The following is a 20,901-nucleotide window of genomic DNA, read 5'->3' as shown; positions in this document are numbered from 1 at the left end:
GTCCAGCTTTTGGAAGTCCTGTGCGTGGACACCGAGTGTGATGTCTTTTCAATGTCTCTTGTGTTGTCAGGAACTGAATATGAACGCGTGCGGGTACAGACGCGGGTGGTGCTGATGCTCCTGTGCGCCCCGTAGCCTCCACGGCTCCGAGCCTGCTTGGGAGCCGCGTGCAGGCGAAGCCCGAGGGACAAGCAGCATCCCGAGACGTGGGAGCTGCCCGAGGAGCGGGAGGGCCAGTGCCTGGGGGCGGTGGCCGGGACTCCTGTTGGGGCGCGGCTTCGCGCTTTGTTCGCTGGCGCGGGGCCGTGCGCGGCCACGGAGCCCGGCTGCGCGCGGGCGAGCAGGCACACGCGCCGCCCCGGTGGGACCGGGGGTCTTTCTCGCCAGGGAGAGCGACGCTCCGCCTCCGCCCGGCCGTAACGGTGGGACTAAGACTCGTCCCGGCGCGCAGCTGGCTTGTCGCTTTCGCGCAGCGGCGGGGCCGGCATCAAGCGCCCTCCTCGCAGGGGCGAGGGCGCCCCCCGCCCCCTCGTACACCCCCTCCTGCGGGGGCTGATGGTTCACAAACGTAGCTCGTCCCCGGCTGACGTTCCCGGAGACGGGAGCCTGGCGGTGGAGCAGCCCAGCCCTGCTAAGTGCCAGCTCCCACGCTGGTCAGCGGCGGCAGAGGAGCTCGGCGTTAACCATCGCGGCGGGATGCTGCCCCTCCGCCCCGCGCTGCTGACCAAGCGCTATCGCGGTGGCTCGGCTTCGCGCTCCCGGCCGGGCCGCGCGGCAGCCAGAGCGGCAGCGGCGGCGGCGGCGGCGGCAGCAGGAGGAGGGCGCGGCGGCGGGGCCCTGGCCTTGGGCCCACGCGGCGGCGTTGGCGGGGTGGGCCGGGTGTCGGGCCGGCGGCGCGGGCCGGGGTCGCCGCGGGCAGCCCGGAGGGGGGCGGAGCAGGAGCTGCACGAGCCGCCGCGCTCGTGCGCGAGCTGGCCGGTAGGGGCCGTTGCCACCCCCCGCAGGGGGAGGGGGGGCGGAGCCGGGCGCGGCGCGAGGCCGGGTCGCGCGGCAGCCGCGCTGCTCCTCTCCCAGCCGGCGGCGGCCCCCGCGGCGGCCATGGCTGCCGTCCTGTCCCCGCGCCTCTGCGACAGCGACCCGGCCACGCCCGGCACCCAGTCCTTAAAGGTGAGAGCGGGCGGCGAACGTGGGGCTGCGGGCCCAGCGCGGCGGCCTGTGGCTGCGGCGTAACAGCCGCCTCGGCGGGAGGCCTCGGCTGGGCCCCCACTTGGGCGCTGTGACCACCCCGACGTCTCCCCCAGTCTCGCCTCATGTCTCCCAGGAGAGACGGGCGTCAGCAGGCTGCCTCTTTTCAGGGTTTTGGCGCTGTCCCGTGCCGCGGGCCGAACTTCGGGTACGGATCAGGGGCTGCGAGGGCGAGGCCCGGCTGGGTGCCAGGAGGGGACCGTCCTCGTTCCTAAAAGTCCTTATCCTTGCCGGGTGCCACGCCACAGCGTTCCGGACCGTCGGAGCGCCTCAGCGTCGCGCCCAGCAAAGTTCGTGGCTAGTCGCAGGTTCTTCTGCGTAGGCCTGCTGAAGCGTACCCGCTTTTTCTAACGCTGGTTGGGTGTCTAGCACCAAGCGCTTGCTGCTGCCTCTGCTCCCGCGCTCGGAGTGCATGGTCAGTTACTTTTTGAAAGATAGTTAATTCAGGCCTTCTGATTACCTCATAAAGGATCGTTAAGTAGGTCTTGTAGACATACCAGGAACTCGTAATGTAACCTTATTTTGCAAGGTCTCACGGACGTCTCTTTTAGAAAACCATTCATTTTCAAGGGAAGAAGTGGCTTTTTTGGGGTGATGTTTGGCTTCCCCTGTAAAGAAAGCCACTAGACTATTCCTGTTATTTTTGGAACAGGTAAAAGTGGTTGAAGCACGACATGTCTTAGATTGCAATACAAATACTTTAACTCCAAAGTCCTCCGCAACGAACTGCCTCGTTTCCTAGAGGGTTTTAGTCTAGGAGCCTGTGTGATTGAATTTGCTGAAAATTTCAGCAATTGAGAAATCAGAAGGGAAGGGCATTCATCTCTCCTGTAATATGAGTGCTCATGTTTTTTAACAATGCTGGATTTAATAAAATTAAAAGCAAAAGGCGAAACTGATGTGAGGCACTTCCTCTTAACTATCAGATTCGATCCATATTTAAAAAGTGTTTTGTAGTCTTGTGGTAGCTGTGATATATATATATATATATATATAGCAAAGCATGGCTTTGGCTGGCCCCGTTCATGTTTTTAGTAGCTGAAAAGATGCGGAGTAGTGTTCCGCATGGTAGGTAGGGATGAACTACTGATGAGACATTGCTGTGTCACAAAATACTTGCGTGATAGTGTTTCAATTGGGAACTGCTGCTTGATTTGTCTAATTGCGTTTATATAGGGTATTCCCCATGCTACTAGGAAATAGTATTACTAGGGTAAGTGCTGGTTACCTGGTTCTTTAAGTATAGCTGCATAAAGAAAGCACAGTTTAATTACATTTGCTTTTAACTTTTTGTTATATTTGTATTTGTATTCAGTTACATTTCTATTTGTCTTACTTGCTACTCTGCAAGAAAGGAAAGAAAATAAATTCTGAGAAACAATTAAACCAAAAGTACAGGAGATGTTTTTTTTCCCTGTGGCCTGTTTTAATTGTAGTACTGTGAAATGCTACATAACAAAAGTAATGTATTCACATTTGCTGGAATCTTTTTAAATTATATATAATGTGATGTGGTAGAACATACTAGAACGAAAGACACTAAGGCAGACCTAATAATTGTGCTTGTCATTTAATAAGTAAGTATAATTGGGTTTTATCCATTTCATTCTGACAGGTAACTTCTTTTTAAACTTCACAGAAGTTTGAAATGTGATTCTTTAATACTACTTCATGTTAGAGTTTCACTTACTTAGCTATCTGCTTGGCTTAAATACTGTTCACAATAGATGATTCACTTGAACACTTCTGCCTTCAGTTTCTCAGTTGAAGTCATGAAAGGGTGGCCACTAAATGGGTAGAGAGTTGATGATGTAGGTAAGAGTTATTATTGAAGAGCGAAGCAGTGAAAAATGCAAGGAAACATATGGAATTGTTCTGCTCGATTTTATGGAATGTTTTGGTTTGGGTTGGGTTTTTTTGTTTGTTTTTGTTTTCTTCACCCTTTAATCCCTTTATATAGGGACCCTCATGAAATCCAAATAGTGATACATGTAAATTAGCTTATAAATGTTCCCTTGTATAGCTTTGTTTTGTCCTATATCTGTTGCAATACAACTTTGATTTTTATTTTTTCCTCAAAAGACAAGTTTTTGCTACTTGCTGTAATCATATATTTTTGTAAGCTGTACACCATTTGTTTTATTTTAACCATATGTCTGTGAAGTCCCAGGCGTATGTGCTTTTGTTAATATTTCCCTTGATTCTATAAACATCAGCTCAGCAAAGGCCTGATGTTTTTGCTCTGCCCTTGCTTTTGAGAGCTGGCACGATTAATGGAAGTAGTCTTGTCCCTGACTGTCACCAGTGAGGGAAGTTTGCTGGGTCTACAGCTGTCTGGCCATGCTGATGGCATAGGTAGTTTACATCATGAACAATGATTTTTGGTGGTCAGAGCCACAGCTCTTGCCGATTGAGTGCTCTATCTACACGACTGTTGAGGAACTGTCCGATTCTCCTTCTGTGCCAGAATATTTAAACCATGGACTGCCTTGCATTATGTTTTGAAGTTTTACATACTGTGTCGAATACTCTTAATTTTTTAGTATTTATCTTTGTTTTCATCTCAGGATGACACAGAAGAAAATTCCAATGATGGCAGCCAGCCATCCAAAAGACGACGTATGGGCTCAGGGGACAGTTCTCGGAGCTGTGAAACTTCTAGTCAAGACCTTGGGTAAATACCATGTTTTACAATTCTTACTTTTTTATTGCTAGTCTTACTGTATTGTTCAATATGCTCTTCTTTCTTTGCTTGTGTATTCTTATATCTTTCTGAATTGGAGGTGTCTTTTTCTCACCGCTTTCTAAGACTTTCTATTCTAAGACAGCACAAAACATGCTGCATCTAATTTATGTATTTTCAAGACATTGCAAATTTTTTGAGTGAATTTTGACCTGCTTTTCCTGGCCCCATGTCTGCCGTCATGGATTTCCCTTTCTTTGTGTTCTCAGGACATTGATGACTGCTGGTTTGAAGTGGGTTAGCAGGAATGCAGTGTCCTAAACTTGTCCAACTTTATCGATACTGTTCATTGACATATAAATAGGGATTACTGAATTTCTAGAACTGTAAGTATCTCTCTTAAGGACTCTTGGATTGATTCTAGTGTTGTTCTTATACTTAGGTACAGCTATTTTCCTGCCGAAAACTTGATAGAATACAAGTGGCCACCAGATGAAACAGGAGAATACTATATGCTTCAGGAGCAAGTCAGTGAATATTTGGGTGTCACTTCCTTTAAAAGAAAATATCCAGGTATTTGTTTTTTAGAGTTTTTTATATAAAAATTTTTGTACCATTTGGATATGTCTCTGACTATAGCATAAAACCAGACCTGAATTATATGTCTTGTGCTTCTTATTTTTGTTACTGACGTACTGACAAGGTATCTTGTTGTTTTTGAGATAATTTAAGACTTTTTGGTATTGCCACTGGAAATTAGTGAACAGATCTGATTTGGGTGTTAGATCATTAAGTTCTTTCTGAAAACTGACTTAATTTTAAATATTTTGTTGACGATTTCTTACTTGATAGCTTTGTCTCTATATTCTGTTTCCTGAGGCATGGCAACATTTCTACGCCATGGATGAATTAAAAAACAATTAATCTGGGAATTTCTAAGATTTGAACCTTCATTATTCAGAATTGTCAAATCTGGTTCTGTCCTGAAATTTATTTTAAAAAGTGATGATAAAAGAAAAAAAGATTGTTCCTTCATTGGTTTGTAGTGTTTTCTGCATCTGAGCTTATATGTCAGGTTTCTTTAGGGTCAGGGTACCCAGAAAAAGGGACCACGTTCTACAGTGTATATTAAATTTAAAATTAATTTATAAAATCACAGTTTTAATAGGAGTAATAGCATAATATATACTCTCACTGACTGGAAATAAAATTGTCAAAATACTTTGACAGTCCCAGTGGAAGAGTGGGTAAATGCACATTTTTATTGCTCTCTTGCTTTCTTTGGAGATTTAGAAAGACGAGATCTATCTCACAAGGAGAAGCTCTACCTCAGAGAACTAAATGTTATCACAGAGACTCAGTGCACGTTAGGTAAGAAATTGTTAGATTCCTTGTTACAGTATTAAAAATAGGAGAGACTGAAAATGTGATTCTATTTGACAGAGAAGAATTGTGTCATTCTCAAATTAAAATATAAATTCTGAAATGAAAACTGGCTTATTATTAATTTCAGTAAGTTTGTCATGGAGTTTCAGTATTCCATGTTGATTACTAAAAAATAAATTTTGGATCTGTTCTAAGTAGCAAAATCTCTTCTATGTTGTAATTAAACTTTTGGGACCCTTTTCTCCTTCTGGAAAAGAGAACATATTTTTTAAATGAAAAAGAAAATAAATTTGTTTTGCTAAGTTAGTTGGAACTCAGCCAACAGTGTCTTACAGCTTATATGTTAGAAGCTAGAAGGATGTGTATTAAAGCATTTTACTTGAAATGGAATGATGTAATTTATGTAGTTTATATTGAAATAGCTTGGATATAAAAATATTTTTAAATACTTTTTTTTTCTTCCTCTGCTAATACTTATGACTTGGAACATGTCAGAGATTAAATGATGCCTGTCTTTTTTTTTTTTTTAATATATATATATATATATATATCTCCTGAGTCTGTGTAAATGTAATGCTGTTTTATATACTGACAATTTTTGGTATGCCACATTTATTTCTCAATTGCCAAGTCACTTGAATTTTTTATCTTTTTTAACTTAAATACGCAGGAGAGAACAGTATCTAATTTTTATCAATAGAAGCAAAATGCTATATTCAGCCTCATGTGTCCAGTAGAGATGTGTGAGTTAACTATCCCTATTTCTTAAGGTTATATTTATAGTCATAGTAACAGAAATCAACTTCTGTTCTGTTGTCAGTGTTTGGATATTTGTGTTCCTTTAAAGGAACAAAGGTTCTGCCTCACAGGGGAGTAGGTGGCTGAGTTGATGTGAAGGGGGTCTGTAGCTGTAAGGAAGAAGTGGGCCTTGTCTCCTTGGGTTAGAAGCAAACTCCTAATCAGTCTTGAAAGCTAAGTTGTCCAAGGTCACTTCTGCTTGAGAGAGAAGCATTGTCCATAGCAGGTTGCTGTCTTTGGCTGCTCAAAATCTAGAGTTGATGTTTGTGGGATATAAATAACCTGCAGTTAGTTTTGCCAGATAGCATCATTATTGCTTTTATCTATTTTAGGTCTAACAGCCTTGCGTAGTGATGAAGTAATTGATCTTATGATTAAAGAATACCCTGCCAAACATGCTGAGTATTCTGTTATACTGCAAGAGAAAGAACGTCAGCGAATAACAGATCATTATAAAGAGTACTCTGTAAGTAACTGCCATATAGGTAAACCAGATCTGTAACACGTGGAGTATAAGAAAAAGACTGTTTTCAAACTGATCGTGAAATGCATGTGAATTAATAAAATTGTTTTTATTCCAGCAAATGCAGCAGCAGAACACACAGAAAGTAGAAGCCAGTAAAGTTCCAGAATATATTAAAAAAGCTGCCAAGAAAGCTGCAGAATTCAACAGCAATTTGAACCGAGAAAGAATGGAAGAAAGAAGAGCTTACTTTGATTTACAGACGCATGTAGGCAGATTTATGTTTCTTATCAATGTCAATAGGTAGCTCCTTGCTTGTTGTAGTTTCGGTATTGTTTTAAGTATTGTTATTAGTCTTGTTTCAGTCATGTAGGGACTTCAAACAGTTTTGCTATTAAATGAGTAATACTGCTAAAAATAATCTCAAATGGATTTAGTGTGAAAACTCGTTTTTTTAACTTGAAACTACTTGTCTCAAGAAGCTTTAAAAATTTCAGTCTCATTTTGTCATGTCTTTAGTATGCTGTTAGTAGCGTAAAATTAGAGGGATTTTTAAGTTACTTAGAAGCTTCTGTTATTGTATCTATTAATTCAAATGGCTAACTCTTTTTTGGAACACCTCCAAAATTTTATCTGAACAATACCTAGAGTAAAATGTCTAAACTATTTGTCCTCTAAAGGAGTGCTGCCTGTCACAGAATTTGCAGGATGGTATGGGTTGGAAGGGACCTCTGAAGATTACCTAGTCCAACCTGCCTGCTAGATCTGAGGCTCAGCAGGGCTCTGGGCAACGTGATCTAGTTGAGGATGTCCTACCTTACTGCAGAGGGGGTTGTACTAGGTGACCTTTAGAGGCCCATTCCAACCCAAATCATTCTATGATTCTATGATCACCTGGAATAAATCTCACAGGAAAATGTTAGTCTGGTTTGGAATGCCTCCAGAGATGGAGACTCCCCAGCCTTTCTGGGCAGCCTGCTCCGGTGTTTTGCTACCCTCAAAGTGAAGAATTTTTTCCTTATGTTTACAGGGAACCTCCTGTGATCCGCTTTGTGTCCACTGCCCCTTGTCCTGTCACTGGACACCAATGGGAAGAGTCTAGCGCCATCCTCTTGACACTTGCCCTTTAGATATTTATAACCATTAAGAGATCCCCCCTCAGTCTCCTGTTTGCCAGGCTAAACAGACTCAGCTCTCAGCCTTTCCTTAGAAGGTAGATGTTCCAGTTCTCTAATGATCTTAGTGGCTCTCTGCTGGATTCTCCAGTGGTTTCTTTTCCTTACTGAACTGGGGAGCCCAGAACAGGACTAAGTATTCCAGATGAGGCCTCACCAGGAAAGAGTAGAGGAGTGAGATTTAACCTCCTGCAACCTGTTGACTGCAATCTTTTCAATGCATCCCTGGATGCCATTGTTCTTTTTGGCTGTCAGTGTTCTGTCCTTGTTTTTGTTAGGTGGTGTATAAATTTTATCTTGGATATATTTCATGCTTCTATGCTGATTAAAAACCAAATAAAAAAAGAATTTTGAAGCAGGACTGTTCTGCTTGTGTAAAGACGGTCTAGCAAAAATTTGCTCTATGCAAATTATTGCGTGTCAGTCTATTATGGAAAGCTTACATTTTTCAGATATTGACCCATGTTAGAGACAAGATAGTAGATAATGAGCTTTATTTCTTTCTAAAGGAAAGAAGGATGCTATATAACCTGCTCCTTTCCATATATTTCTGTTATTGATGGGATTTTATTATTGTACAGTCGGGTTTCAGAATTAGATGGACATGTACTTACTACCCTCTACCAATACAGATCAGTAATGATAATTCATGCTAAAGATGCCAGTCACAAAAGTTAATGTTTAGTGTTTCAATTGTTAGATTTTTTTTAAGTGTTTTACATAATATACTGTTAAAAGTAGGTGTACCTAGTATTGTTCAGTTCACTAGCTACTTAGTGATTGGACTTCATCCATAATGCTGTTTTGTGAGTAGGATCTCTTTACTGTTTTAATGAATTGAATTTCCTGTGGGAGAACTTGGGTAACTGTTCCAACTCAATAAAACTGTCTAGTTAAAAAATGTTTTCCAGGGTAGATGGTGATGAAGGTTCAAAAGTTTGTATGTGAAACAAAAAACCTGATTGTTTTGTGCTAAACAATACAGATTATCCAGGTGCCTCAAGGAAAATACAAAATCTTACCTACAGAGAGAACAAAGGTTAGTCCTTATCCAGTGGCTCTCATACCCGGCCAGTTCCAGGAGTACTACAAAAGGTATTTTACAAGCTTCCTAACTATTGATACTGTTGCGCTGATCTGTTTTCCCTGTATATGGCAGGTGGAAAACATTTCAGTGTATTTGCTGTAAGCTTCTGAATTAATTTTATGTTGGAGACCTTTGCTAGTCTAACAGATGCATAGTGTGTCAGCTTTTACCAACAAGACAGTACTGGCTGCAAGTGTACTGTCTCTGTGGATATATTGCAGTGCCTGAGATTTGGCCTGCTCAGATGTTCATTGTTGCGAAAGGGGACACTGATTTCACTCCTGCCACCCTCATGTGCTTACTTTAATTATCTGCTTCTCTGTGTGTGCAAAGATAACATTCCTATATCAAAATGTTGTGATGCTGGCTTGTGATCATGTTTTGTGTACCAATCTTGCCAGCCTTTTAAACATTTTTAGAAAGCTTTTAATTTAAAAGAAGGAAAATGATTGGTCCTTTTAGCTGAGTTTAATGTTGGATTTGTGAAAGAGAAAGGTATTGCTAGTTGTGTGCTTGTATTTCATGAAAAATGTGTACCTGACTACCTACACAAATTTAAGACTTTACCAGTGGAATGCTCCCGTTTGACATACTGGTTTGAAAGTTGTTGCCTGAGTCTTTTCCATCTATACAACAGAGATGGTACTCATTTTATATATGCATAGCTTTCTATAGAGAAGCTCTTTATCTGCATATACCGTACTCATTCCAGCATGTATGTGCACATACAGCCAACCTGAAATTTGCATGTTACAGAACATTCTTGAGGGACTTCACTTGTACTAAATTAATGAATTAAAAATCCTAGATACCATGTTTATTTTGCACTTACAAGCTGCAAGTGAAACTGCTTATCCTTAATGAAGGTCACAACTTTTCAAACTATGAATCATAATAGTACCCTATTTCTTATAATGCTTGTCTGTAATAGTAAGAGAACTTTCACTTTTTTATTTAGTATTTAAGGTCTTTGGTTTGTGGGGGTTTTTTTGTCTTGTGTTGCGGGTTTTTTTTAAGTAGATTACACATGTTAAGCTCTATCTGGCTACTAGCAAGGTAATTGGATTGTCATATTCTCTTGAAATTATATTTTTATATGCATTTTTTTGTTCTTCAATAATCAAGGAACTCATATATATATTCTTCCTTTGCTTTGGACTCAAGCTGTTTGTGTGCACTAGATTAGAATTGCTGGGTACATGTGACGTGGGCACTGTACATTTAGAAACAAAGTGTATAGTCTGTTGAGCATAGTAATATGAATTGGTTAAAAATATGCAGGGGTTCTATGGCCTCTTAAAATTATGTATGTTTGGAACATGGCTAACGTACTCTTGTGTTCCACAAATATCTGCTATACAAAGACAACAAGTACCTAGTATCATATTTGGGAGGAGAAACTAGTATGTTTACTATGTTTTCAGAATCTTTATGTGCTTTCCTGAAAAAAGGAAGCTTTTCTTTCTCTCATTGAAGTCCTTGTATGCTGTGTGACTTAATATTTATGTGTACGGTACACATGAATGAATTTTATTTATTTGTTTATTCAACATTAGGTACTCTCCAGATGAACTTCGTTACTTGCCATTAAACACAGCTCTTTATGAACCTCCTTTGGATCCAGAGCTGCCTGCATTAGACAGTGATGGAGATTCAGATGATGCAGATGAAGGACGGGGTGATGAAAAACGGAAAACCAAAGGCAGTTCGGTGAGACAAATTGAAAGTATTCTTCAACAACAAAAAAATCATTTCCCTCACTCTTGTTAGTTCTTATAGTTCCTTAGTAGAATTCTTAATATTTGCAAAATGAAGAATCAGAAATTAAAAATGTACTCCTTTTTTTAGTACTTCCATTTATTTTGTAACCTTGCTCTCTAGCTTTGCATTTTTAAGTAAATCAGGTATTTGAAAGTTCATGCCCTTTCTTCCCTTCTTTTTAAAGAAGTCTCGAAGAATCTTGCCAGCCTCAGCTGTTTGTTACGCCCTTTTCCCTGGTGAGAAGTTGCTAGCATTTCTGAGGAGAGTGAACACTGTAGTTCAGGTTGCAGCATGTTCTGCTATTTAACTTCCACAGAATCTGTCTGTAAAGCAATGGTGTTCATAGCCTTATATCTTTTTATTCGTGTGATGCAGCAGCAGGAAGTACTCAGTGCAGAAAGAGTTACTTTATTCCAATTTAAAGAGAAGGTAAAAAACAGTTTTATTTTACAGTACATGTTTAAAAAGATTGTTATGCAAATGCAGTGTTAACTGTTACTGAAAAATTAACTGAATAGAGACTTTCACATACCTTCCTGGAGAGTAATTTAAGTGCTGAAAAGCATCTGAGCTTCAGATGAACTGTCAGAGTACAACTGAACCATTGGTAAATTGTTGTAGTTAGTATGTTGGTGCCACTTCCCAGAATTTGAACCCTTGTTTTAAGAGCATCTAAAATCACAGATGCATTTAGTTTAGTTGATGAACATGTTAGATGGCAGGTATATATAATGCTAGATTTTGAATATTCATGTGATACGTATGTCAGATTGCAATCTAACAAGGGAGATATAGCTGTCAATACACCCTTACTACTTGGGTTTTTTTGGTGGTTTTTTTTTTTTTAGAAAAAGAAATCGTGTAAATTTAGCATCCTAAAAGATCGAAATTTTGGTTTAATCATACATCTTTTTTACAGTTGGTCTTCAACTGTTTTTTCCCAGTTCCACTGATTTCCAATCCCTTTAATGGTAAAGAAAAGTAACTGGACTGAGCAGACTGTCCTTTAATTTTTCACAAAATTTCAGAAGCCTCCTTGGTGACAATGCAGACAGGAAGATGTCCCATGTATTGGAAAAGCATAGGGAAAACTTGAAATAAGATTCCTCTGAAGTGGGTTTGGTTATGGGAGCAGGGGTTCTTTGCTGATCTTTGGGGCATATTGTTTGGGAAAAATACCTGTTGAACACAGAGGTGGGCAGTTATCAGGCCTCTTTTAGCTACCTACTATTCACAAGATCTCCCTGGTGAGTCCTACAAGATGTTTTACGCTTTTTCCTTTTTCCTTTATCACTCTCTCCAGTGTTGGAGTCAGGTAGCAATTTTCCTGTTCTGTAGTGTTTTGATGGACCTGGCCTAAGTAACCCTTCCCCTGAAATTATGGTGAAACATGCCATCTCTTATTGCCACATGGTTTGCTTTGCTTTTGTGTTGTATTTCTCCCTTTACCTTATATCCGTTTCCTCTGGTTTGATTTTAGGCTTTGCAGTGTAGGCTGATTACTATTACGTTCATGTAGAGCATGTTTTACTGTAGGGCACTATTGTTAATCTGGCTTTTGGATTTTATTGTAATAAATGTGATTAATAATATTGCTATCTTCTGGAGGGTTTTGGAGGCCTATATTAACACTTTTCTGAGAAAAATCTTGTGCTGCTGCTTTTAATTATGCTTACATTGGTATCGCATCCTCTTTGAACCTCTTCCCCTCTTTCTTGCCTCCTCATTTCTCAAAAAATGCTTTAACTGCAGCATAAATTCTGCTGTTTATTTCTGTATTAAATACTCAAGTGTATTTTGCCTTTGACATTTTTCTGCTGCAATCCAAATTAAAAATTCAGATCACTCCTGGTGAAAATAGTAGATGAGGATGGCAGAAAAAACTTTCATGTGTTTAATTCAAGGAAGTGCTATTTGGCAGTACATTTGAAATGCACAAGGGTACTTTTAACTTTTTGTTGGCCCTTTACTTTGTAAACGACATCTTGGATATAGTGGATTTCTCAATGACTTTTAAAGAACAATGGTTCAAAGAATTAGACTGTTGTGCTCCCCACTCTGGTATCAAGACCAGCTGGAAAACATGACTGGTACTGCGGGTGCCAGTCTCTTAGCATGAGAAAAAATACATGATGATGATGAGCAAAGGTGTTCTAGATTGTGATATATCCCATGCTTTTGCAGAAGGAAAGATGTATCCTTCTTTTACCTTAGTTGTCTCTAAGGGGCATAGGAAAGACTTGTCTGTCTATACAAAAAAATAAAAAATATAGCTATGGTATTTTTATTATAGGACAATTCGTCTGGCAATGTATCTGAAGGTGATTGCGCCACAGACAACCAGGAGGATTCTTTTCAGGGAAGACAAAAAACAAGAGACAAAAGTGCTACTCCAAGAAAAGATGGTTCCAAACGTTCTGTATTATCCAAATCAGTTCCTGGGTACAAGGTAGAAGAAAAGAGCCCCTGACTGAACTTCTTTACTGACCAGCCTCTCCTTGAAATATTTGTTTTTTCAATAATGCAAAACTTCTGCTTGCTGTACTTCACTAGCTGCTCTCCTGTTGTGTATTCATCTGTTTGCTTCCTTACTCCCTTTTTTGCTTTTATTTTGTGTGGGGCTTTCCTTTACCCTAGCTATACAGTGGCCTCTGTTTCTGTTGACTTCTCAGATTCTCAGGCAGCAACACCAGAAAAATCCCTTGTGGATTTATCATTGAACTCTACATCTTTCTGTCTGCCTTAATATAGCAGTCAGAATTACTTGCCAGTTAAAAACTAGCATTCAGTATCCAGTATTTTTTGAACACTATTTAGTATGGCAGCATAGCAAGAGATCAGTGCTGTAAAGTGCAGCTATGTGGCTAAACCTATTATTACAATGTTAATTTTAAGTGCAGCCTTTCATCCTGAGATGTTAAGGTGTATAGGACGGGAGGCAAGAAGCTTACTGCAGTTGTATAGGCAATACTACATAACCACTTTAACTATACGGAGAATAGCTTTTTATGTAATTCATACTGTGTAGAAATATTTGTTGGCAATATGCTTTTATCCAAGCTAAAAACCTGGTAAGGATGTGAAGACATTTCAGCTGCCAAGCAGTGATTGCTGAACCCAAGACCCAAATACTCAATATTAATTTATAATGATTTAAAAAATTAAGATAAAAATACCTTTCAGAAAAAAAAGTAATTGGCACTTAGTATTTATATGTTATTATTCTGCATACTAAGAGAGGATCTGAATATAATGTAACTTTTTCAAAACACATTACTGCCTAGTCCTGTTTCCCTGAAAGCAATGAGAATTTTACATTGACATAACTGGGAGTAGGAATAGGCCCATAAAGAGGGAAGACACTACATTAAGATACGGTTTCATATTAGCAATCAGGAATGCTTGGTAACAGAGGTTACAGAGAAAAGAACACTTGTCAAGTGACAAGATCATACATATTGAGAACTGTCTCAGCAAACGTGAGCTGGTGTTGGCTTGCATTTTATATTCATAAATATTTACTATCTGTGTTTACCAAGTTAATAGTAAATAAACTATAACTTATGTTAAGCTAATTTCCACCAAGAATTCAACAGCTTTGATGAATTTACATACAGTATCTGTACAAGTTCATAACAGATAGCAAGCTCTGGTTGTGTTTTCTTTTCAGGAACCTACTAAGAAAATATGCAAACTATGGAGATTTAGACTGTGGTACAATATGTGTATTTTTTTTATATGTAACTTTGCAAATCATTTTTAACATGGAATGCATACCAATATTCCCATGAACGTTAAATCCAAAGATGGAGCTTGAAATTTACTTTTTGCTTTCTTTAGCATGATATTAGGGATTGTGTGCCACTGGTTTACAGAAGTCTCACTTTACTGGTGAGATGCTCAAGTGTTTGATTTAGTCCAAACTATTTAATGGCCTTATGAATGCATAGTGAACTGGTGGAACAGAACTTCTATAAAGTTCTGAACTTCTAATTGTAGAAGAGTAGTAGTAGTAGTATGCAGCACTGCATTTTGAAAATTGATTCCCATAGCAATTATCTATTGGTTCAAAATCATTGATTGTGTTAGTTAACAATTACTGTAAACTTACAGTGCCACATCTTTGCAATGTCAGCATTCCCTGCCTGCATCAGCCATCAGGCTGTTGATTAAGTCAAAAGTGGTGATGTGCTGGGGGAGTGGGAGGATTGGCTTTCTCTTGGAGGAAATGTTCTTGGAAGAACATTTAAACATTTTCAGTAAACCAAGTAACATAGGTTGTACTAACTGGTAAGACTGAAGGTCTATAAAAACACCAGATAATGATACGTACCTAATTAATAAGGCACTTCAAGCTGAAGACTTAACTGACTTAAAATGTTGTCCCTGTGAATTCTAAATATTTGTAATACTTTTGTTCTGTATTGCTCTCTAATATTTGACTATTTTTGTAGGACAGTAATCTTTTGGTTACATGTTGTTGAGATTGAAGGATATTTGCTATGGCATCATCATGCAAATGTATAGTTATAGCCACATTATGAGTATTGCAGGATTCGCACATTTTCACTGAGTTATTTTTGAGTAAAAGAAATAATGTATTTTATATAGAGCCATTTTTATTGTCAGTTCTTTAACAAAGAACGACTAGCGTGTGTTTTACATTTTGTTATGCTACAAGTAGCGCGTCTTCTGCAGGACTGGCTACTGCAATTGCACACACAGGGTACTGTTAAAAGTACAGGAGATTTTTTTGCACATAAGACTGAAATGTATTGAGAAACTATATTTTACAACACTTCTGCTTTGGGTCACTGTATATGAAAATGGAACTCTCTACATTCAGAATAGGACCTTAAAAATGGAGTAGTTTCAATGCTTGTTTTGAGAACTGTAACGCAGCAGGATGGAAGTGAAAACTTACAGAGCAGGCAGTTATCATTTTGACCCTGCATTCATTTTCTTTCTTCCTCATCCCACTAAGATGAAGACATAGAAAGCAAAGTGTAATCAGGTGGGATATTGTGACTTCCCATTTGGATTTGATAAACTTTTTTGATAACATTTCTAAAAGCCATTTATGGTAGTAGAACTTGAACTGATATGAAATGTGAATAGTCATACATTTTGTATTTTTATTTTTTCATTTTTGTAAAAATACTTCCATACTGTTGGAGCTTTATTATTAGTAGGCTGTGATTTTCACCCCCCTAACATGCACAATTTCTTAATGAACACAGTTTAGTTAAGTAAGACTAGCTGGAAGCATTGTTAGTAAATGCGTCTGTATCAGTGTCTAACTTTAGAGATACATGTATCAGAGTGTTAACTGCACATACGTAATGCAGGAATAGTGACTGAAAAGCAGCTCACGTTAGTTTTGTTGGGGTACCAGGGAGTGTGCTGCTCTACATTAACGGCACAAATCCATAACAAACTAGAAGTCTGATTAGAAAAGTGCTCTTGCTATTCTAGAAAGGGTTGGTTTATGTAGAAATAGCTAAAAACCCAATTAAAATAAAATGTAGCTGAAACAATGGGAAGCAACGGAAGGGTAAATGCTGCAACACTAACAAGGTTTAAGCATGTGCCACTTTTGTTGGGAGGAACAAGGTATAAAGGTACACATGTAGGATAGTTAATAAAAGAGGTTGTGTGGGTTTGCTTCCATTATATTTATTATTTTGTAGAGATGTTTGTGAATGTTAGACTTCTTTTATTGTTTATTATATTTATGTATCAAACAGGTTGACTCTGCTTTTTTAAAATAAATAAGAAAAAAAAGTCTGTATGAATGCCTCTGTCATCTTTTGAAGGAAGTTACCTATAAACATCTGGTATGGTGTTTTGTTTTCGTAAATGAAGCTCTTCAGACCAGGCAGTTTGAAGCAGACTGTAGCCATATTTTAACTCAAAAAGCAGATTGAAAGCTTCAGTAAACTTAAAGCAGTGCTTTGTAACAGCTTAAAAATAAATCAAGATACTGTCTTGCTAGGTGCTAGGAAAGACTGGCTGGGGAAACAGACACACTTAAAGATAAGTTGTATTGAAAAAAGATGTCAGAATTTATATATACAAATGTATACTTTCATTTTTAGTTACTTTAAAATTAGACTTCATTCTTCTTCCCACACGTGATTGGTAGTTGACTGGCACTCTTCTTGCTTACTCACAGACCATTCAGTTCCTTAGAAAGCAGGATGATATGCCTTCAACTCCCTCTGCTTAGCTGTGTCTTTACAACAACTTTTCTTTAAAACCCTGGCACTAGTCAATTTATTAGCGAATACTGAATTTTAAACCACGTTTCTCACAGATTTCATTATGCAGAGGTCAAAGCTCTATACTCACAAAAGTAACGAAAGGTTTCTGAACTCCATAATGCCTTACTTCTTCGTTCCTCTTGGGATAAAACTGTGTATCTCTCGAGTTCAGACACAGAATACATATACAAATGTTACTCAATGGAATAGCCTGCTATTTCTCTCTTGACTTTTTCATGGAACCAAGTACACTCCAGATGATCAGTAAAACTGTAGCTAAATGGAAGGCTATGTATTTTTACAGCAGTTATGACTGGATACAGGAAAAAATGGCAAAACAGACTGCTGTATACAGCATAGATAACCAGATAATTTGAAACTCAAGATCAAAATATTATGTTTATTGCTTTTGTAATTAATTTTGTATATTTAGGGACAAATGCCATGGAAATGGAAAATCCTATTTAATTTCTTCCATAAACAGGAAATCTGCATGGAGATTCGCAAAAGTTTTCTATATCAGAAAAAAAAAATGCTATGTCACATTTAATTTACATTGAAGGGAGTGTTAGTTGATGAATTCATAGGAAGAAAGAAGTAACAAACTCTTGCTTTGATTTGTATATAACTCACTACATGTGCCAAATATAAAACTTCACGTAGCTGGTCTGTGAACTTTTTCAATGCCACTGCTTGTCAATTATTGTTGAATGTTTTAAGGTTCACACATCCTAACCAATTGTTCATTGATTTTAAGAGTGTAGGAGGTACATGACATTTCCTTTTAAATCTGTAAATTCTTCTGGAATGAATTTATAGCCCTCTTCTACCCTTCCAGCCAAAGGTCATTCCAAATGCTATATGTGGAATTTGTCTGAAGGGTAAGGAGTCCAACAAGAGAGGAAAAGCTGAAGCTCTTATACATTGCTCCCAGTGTGACAACAGTGGTAAGTATCTGCATACACTAAGCAGATTCCTAAGTTTGTTTGACAGATATTTTTGTGGAAATACTTGGTGCACTGCATTTGCATACCAGCAGTGCAGTTGCCTTTTCTGTCCATTGTTAAGGATCCATCACTATTTAATGCTACATACACTAGCACATTCAGTGCACTCCAGGATATCTCCAAAAGGTGAGCTAAACTTCAGCTTCTGTAAAAGCAGAGTAATGAACTTCAAATTTCATTTCAGACATAGAAGTAATAATATTGGTTTTAATCTAGGCCACCCTTCTTGCCTTGATATGACCCCGGAGCTTGTTGCTATGATTAAGACTTACCCTTGGCAATGTATGGAGTGTAAAACGTGCATTATATGTGGGCAGCCTCACCATGAAGAAGAAATGATGTTCTGTGATGTATGTGACCGTGGTTATCACACTTTTTGTGTGGGGCTTGACGCTATCCCTTCAGGTAATAGAGTTAATTGTTCCCTTCCCACCTCTTCTGATTCCTGGGCTTTCTCTGTCAGAATTAATATATGCATGTTTTTGAAAGAATAGTTTACAACAAGCGTGAAGGGTAGGAGTAAGCAATACTGCAGTAAAGCATTCACACTGTAGGAACCAACTTTTTTAGTAATCTTTATTTCTATGTATTTGGTTGTGCACAGTTTTAACTTGGCAATTCCTGTGTAGGAAATATAATTGGTTTTTACAACAGAATCTAAACAAACTCACTCAGAACTGGGTGGTTGTTTTTGTTTTTTTCATATCCACAGATCACTGAGAATAATTACCTCTTTTTATAAAAGAAACCTGTAAAGAGGCTGTATTGCTGCATAATGCTGGACTATAGCTTTCACATTAATAAAGTGTTTGTGCTATTATTTCAGTGTCTAAATTAAAAGGTACACTCAATTTAATATTTGTAAACACCTCTTTAAACCTCTTCCTCCCCATTTTTTCTCTTGAAAGTCAAAGCTCTAAGTGATGTACCTAGATGTGAGGCAGCCTGCACCTTTAAATTACCTAGTCACTCATATCACCTGGCCATCTCAAGGCTGTGTAAAGAAAATAACTGGTGGTGCTGTTGCTTTCCATGTAATACTAAATCCGTAGTAAGTTCATGAGTAAGTATTCGGTGGCTGCAAGTGCTGCAATGAAAGTATTCCCTGTAACAAGTGCTTCAGATATACTGTATGTTGCCCTTATGGGAAGCACTGCTGCTAGCTGTCACTTTAGCACAGGTTCCATGGCTAATTTAACTTTCAGGCTGACCTAAGGACAAAATCCAAACAAAATAGATTATATACTTACAAAATTCTAAAGTTACCAAAGCAGCCTTTATGATTCCAGATATAGTAATATAAAAAGTTAAACACTTCTGCTCTTTGTTCGCCTCTTGATTGTTCCCTCAGTAAATTGAGTTTTAGATCTGATGATGAATCCCTGCCATTAGTTTAATCTGTGCTGCCTGACTGCACTGAAATAACTGACACTGGTCTGTGGCAGCAAAGCAATATTCCTCAACTACTGTTCATTTTTGCTCTGGCTCACTACCCAGAACCTTTCGTGGTCATTCCCATGAAAACATACCTTGCAAATTCAAGCATTTTTTGTCAAGTTCTTTCTCAATAACCACCTTCTCAGTACTGCTGCCACTTCTCGAGGTTCATAAAGATTAGTGCAGCCAGCTATTACACACAATGAGGCCACAAGGGACAGTGAATTTTATGCGCTGCTTGCTATACCTTTTAGAAAAGATGCTTAAAGAATAGCTTTGGTTGTTTAAAGGAAGTGCTACAAATAGATTAGCACCTGTTACATAATGGTGAATGGTGCATAACTAGATGAGTGAGTAAAAAAGTTAGTTTCCCAATAATTGATAACTTTCTTTTCTTAGGTCGCTGGATTTGTGATTGTTGTCAGAAAGATCCTCCTGTACCCAGAAGAGGAAGAAGGGGGAAAAACAGCAAGGAGGGCTAAATACCCCAAAAAACTTGCTGTCCAAAACTTAACTGCACAAATTAAAGTGATACTTTGGTGCTATTTAACCAACCACTAGTCTAAGTCTAAGAGGAACAATACCACTTTTTTTTTTTCCCTTTCTTTTTACCAAATAAACTTTTAATTTTGGCTATATGATTTTTTTTTGTTGTGGTACAAGTCACTAATCATGTCCTGCCAGATGTCTAGACAAGCCAGATTCCTACTCAAAAAGTGAAGGCTTTCAGTAATGTGATTTAATTTGTACAAGCATTGTTTGTATAAAATACTAGTAATGTCCCTATTTCAGTGCACTGATCAGTAAGCTCTGTGAAAAGTAAATTACAGAGCAATTTAAGTATATACTAATTGCATAGCAACTGGTTATTTTGAGAAACTCAACCAAAGAAAAAATTACTCCAGGAAAAACTAACTTTGAAGGAAGAGCTGACCTTACAATGTACTGCAAACTCCTTTCAGTGGAAATTTTCTTCGCAAGTCAATGACTTATTCATTAAAATATACTATAAAAATCAGTCACAAAATCTATAAAGAGAGGTATCAAGAAAACACCTCTTAAGTTCAAGATACTTCATGTTGCATTGTTTTTAATGAGGAACTAAAATGTCTTATTGATGAGTAACAATAGCTGAAGGCTTTACTCTCCCTGCAGTAATAGTGGAGAAGTAACATGCACTTGATTCAGATTACGGATTTGTAGAGGTTCTGAGTAACGGGACAGACCTCTATTTGACAGATGGTAGCTGTGATGTAGAGCAAAAGCAGTCAAAATACAGATCATCTAACCCCTTAGGTGATTGTTTTTTTTCCTTCCTTCACCCTATGCCACTCAACTCAAATATACTCAAAAACCATTGTTCTACTGGAGATACTTGCTCAGAAAAGAAATAGATTTTATTTTTAAATATGCTCTGAATTGAAAGGGGACACTGAAGTGCAGCAGTTTATTTCACTTTATAAAAAATAATAGAAAATACTGAATTGGAGTTGACTTTTCTAAGCACCTGTTTAAAGTCAGTTTATCAATATCCTATCCATACATTCATTTTTCAACCCTGATCTCTGAAGAACACTGCAAATACTGTGCTCACTA

The 20,901-nt window shown here is 38.7% G+C and overlaps 1 protein-coding gene across 1 annotated transcript; it reads left to right on the top strand.

Moving 5' to 3' along the window:
- The first annotated feature begins 696 nt into the window (after window positions 1–696).
- PHF10 (PHD finger protein 10) lies at window positions 697–19,791 on the top strand. Its single transcript, XM_054399286.1, has 11 exons — window positions 697–1,167; window positions 3,813–3,919; window positions 4,371–4,501; window positions 5,216–5,299; window positions 6,445–6,578; window positions 6,694–6,843; window positions 8,736–8,845; window positions 10,394–10,547; window positions 17,700–17,808; window positions 18,085–18,273; window positions 19,705–19,791. The coding sequence occupies exons 1-11, from the start codon at window positions 697–699 to the stop codon at window positions 19,785–19,787; spliced, it is 1,722 nt and encodes a 573-aa protein (XP_054255261.1). The 3' UTR covers window positions 19,788–19,791.
- Window positions 19,792–20,901: the final 1,110 nt, after the last annotated feature.

Source organism: Indicator indicator, chromosome 2 (genome assembly GCF_027791375.1).
Source record: "Indicator indicator isolate 239-I01 chromosome 2, UM_Iind_1.1, whole genome shotgun sequence".
NCBI lineage: Eukaryota > Metazoa > Chordata > Aves > Piciformes > Indicatoridae > Indicator > Indicator indicator.
Note: the sequence above shows the minus strand (reverse complement) of the source record. Positions and strands in the feature narration are given on the sequence as shown.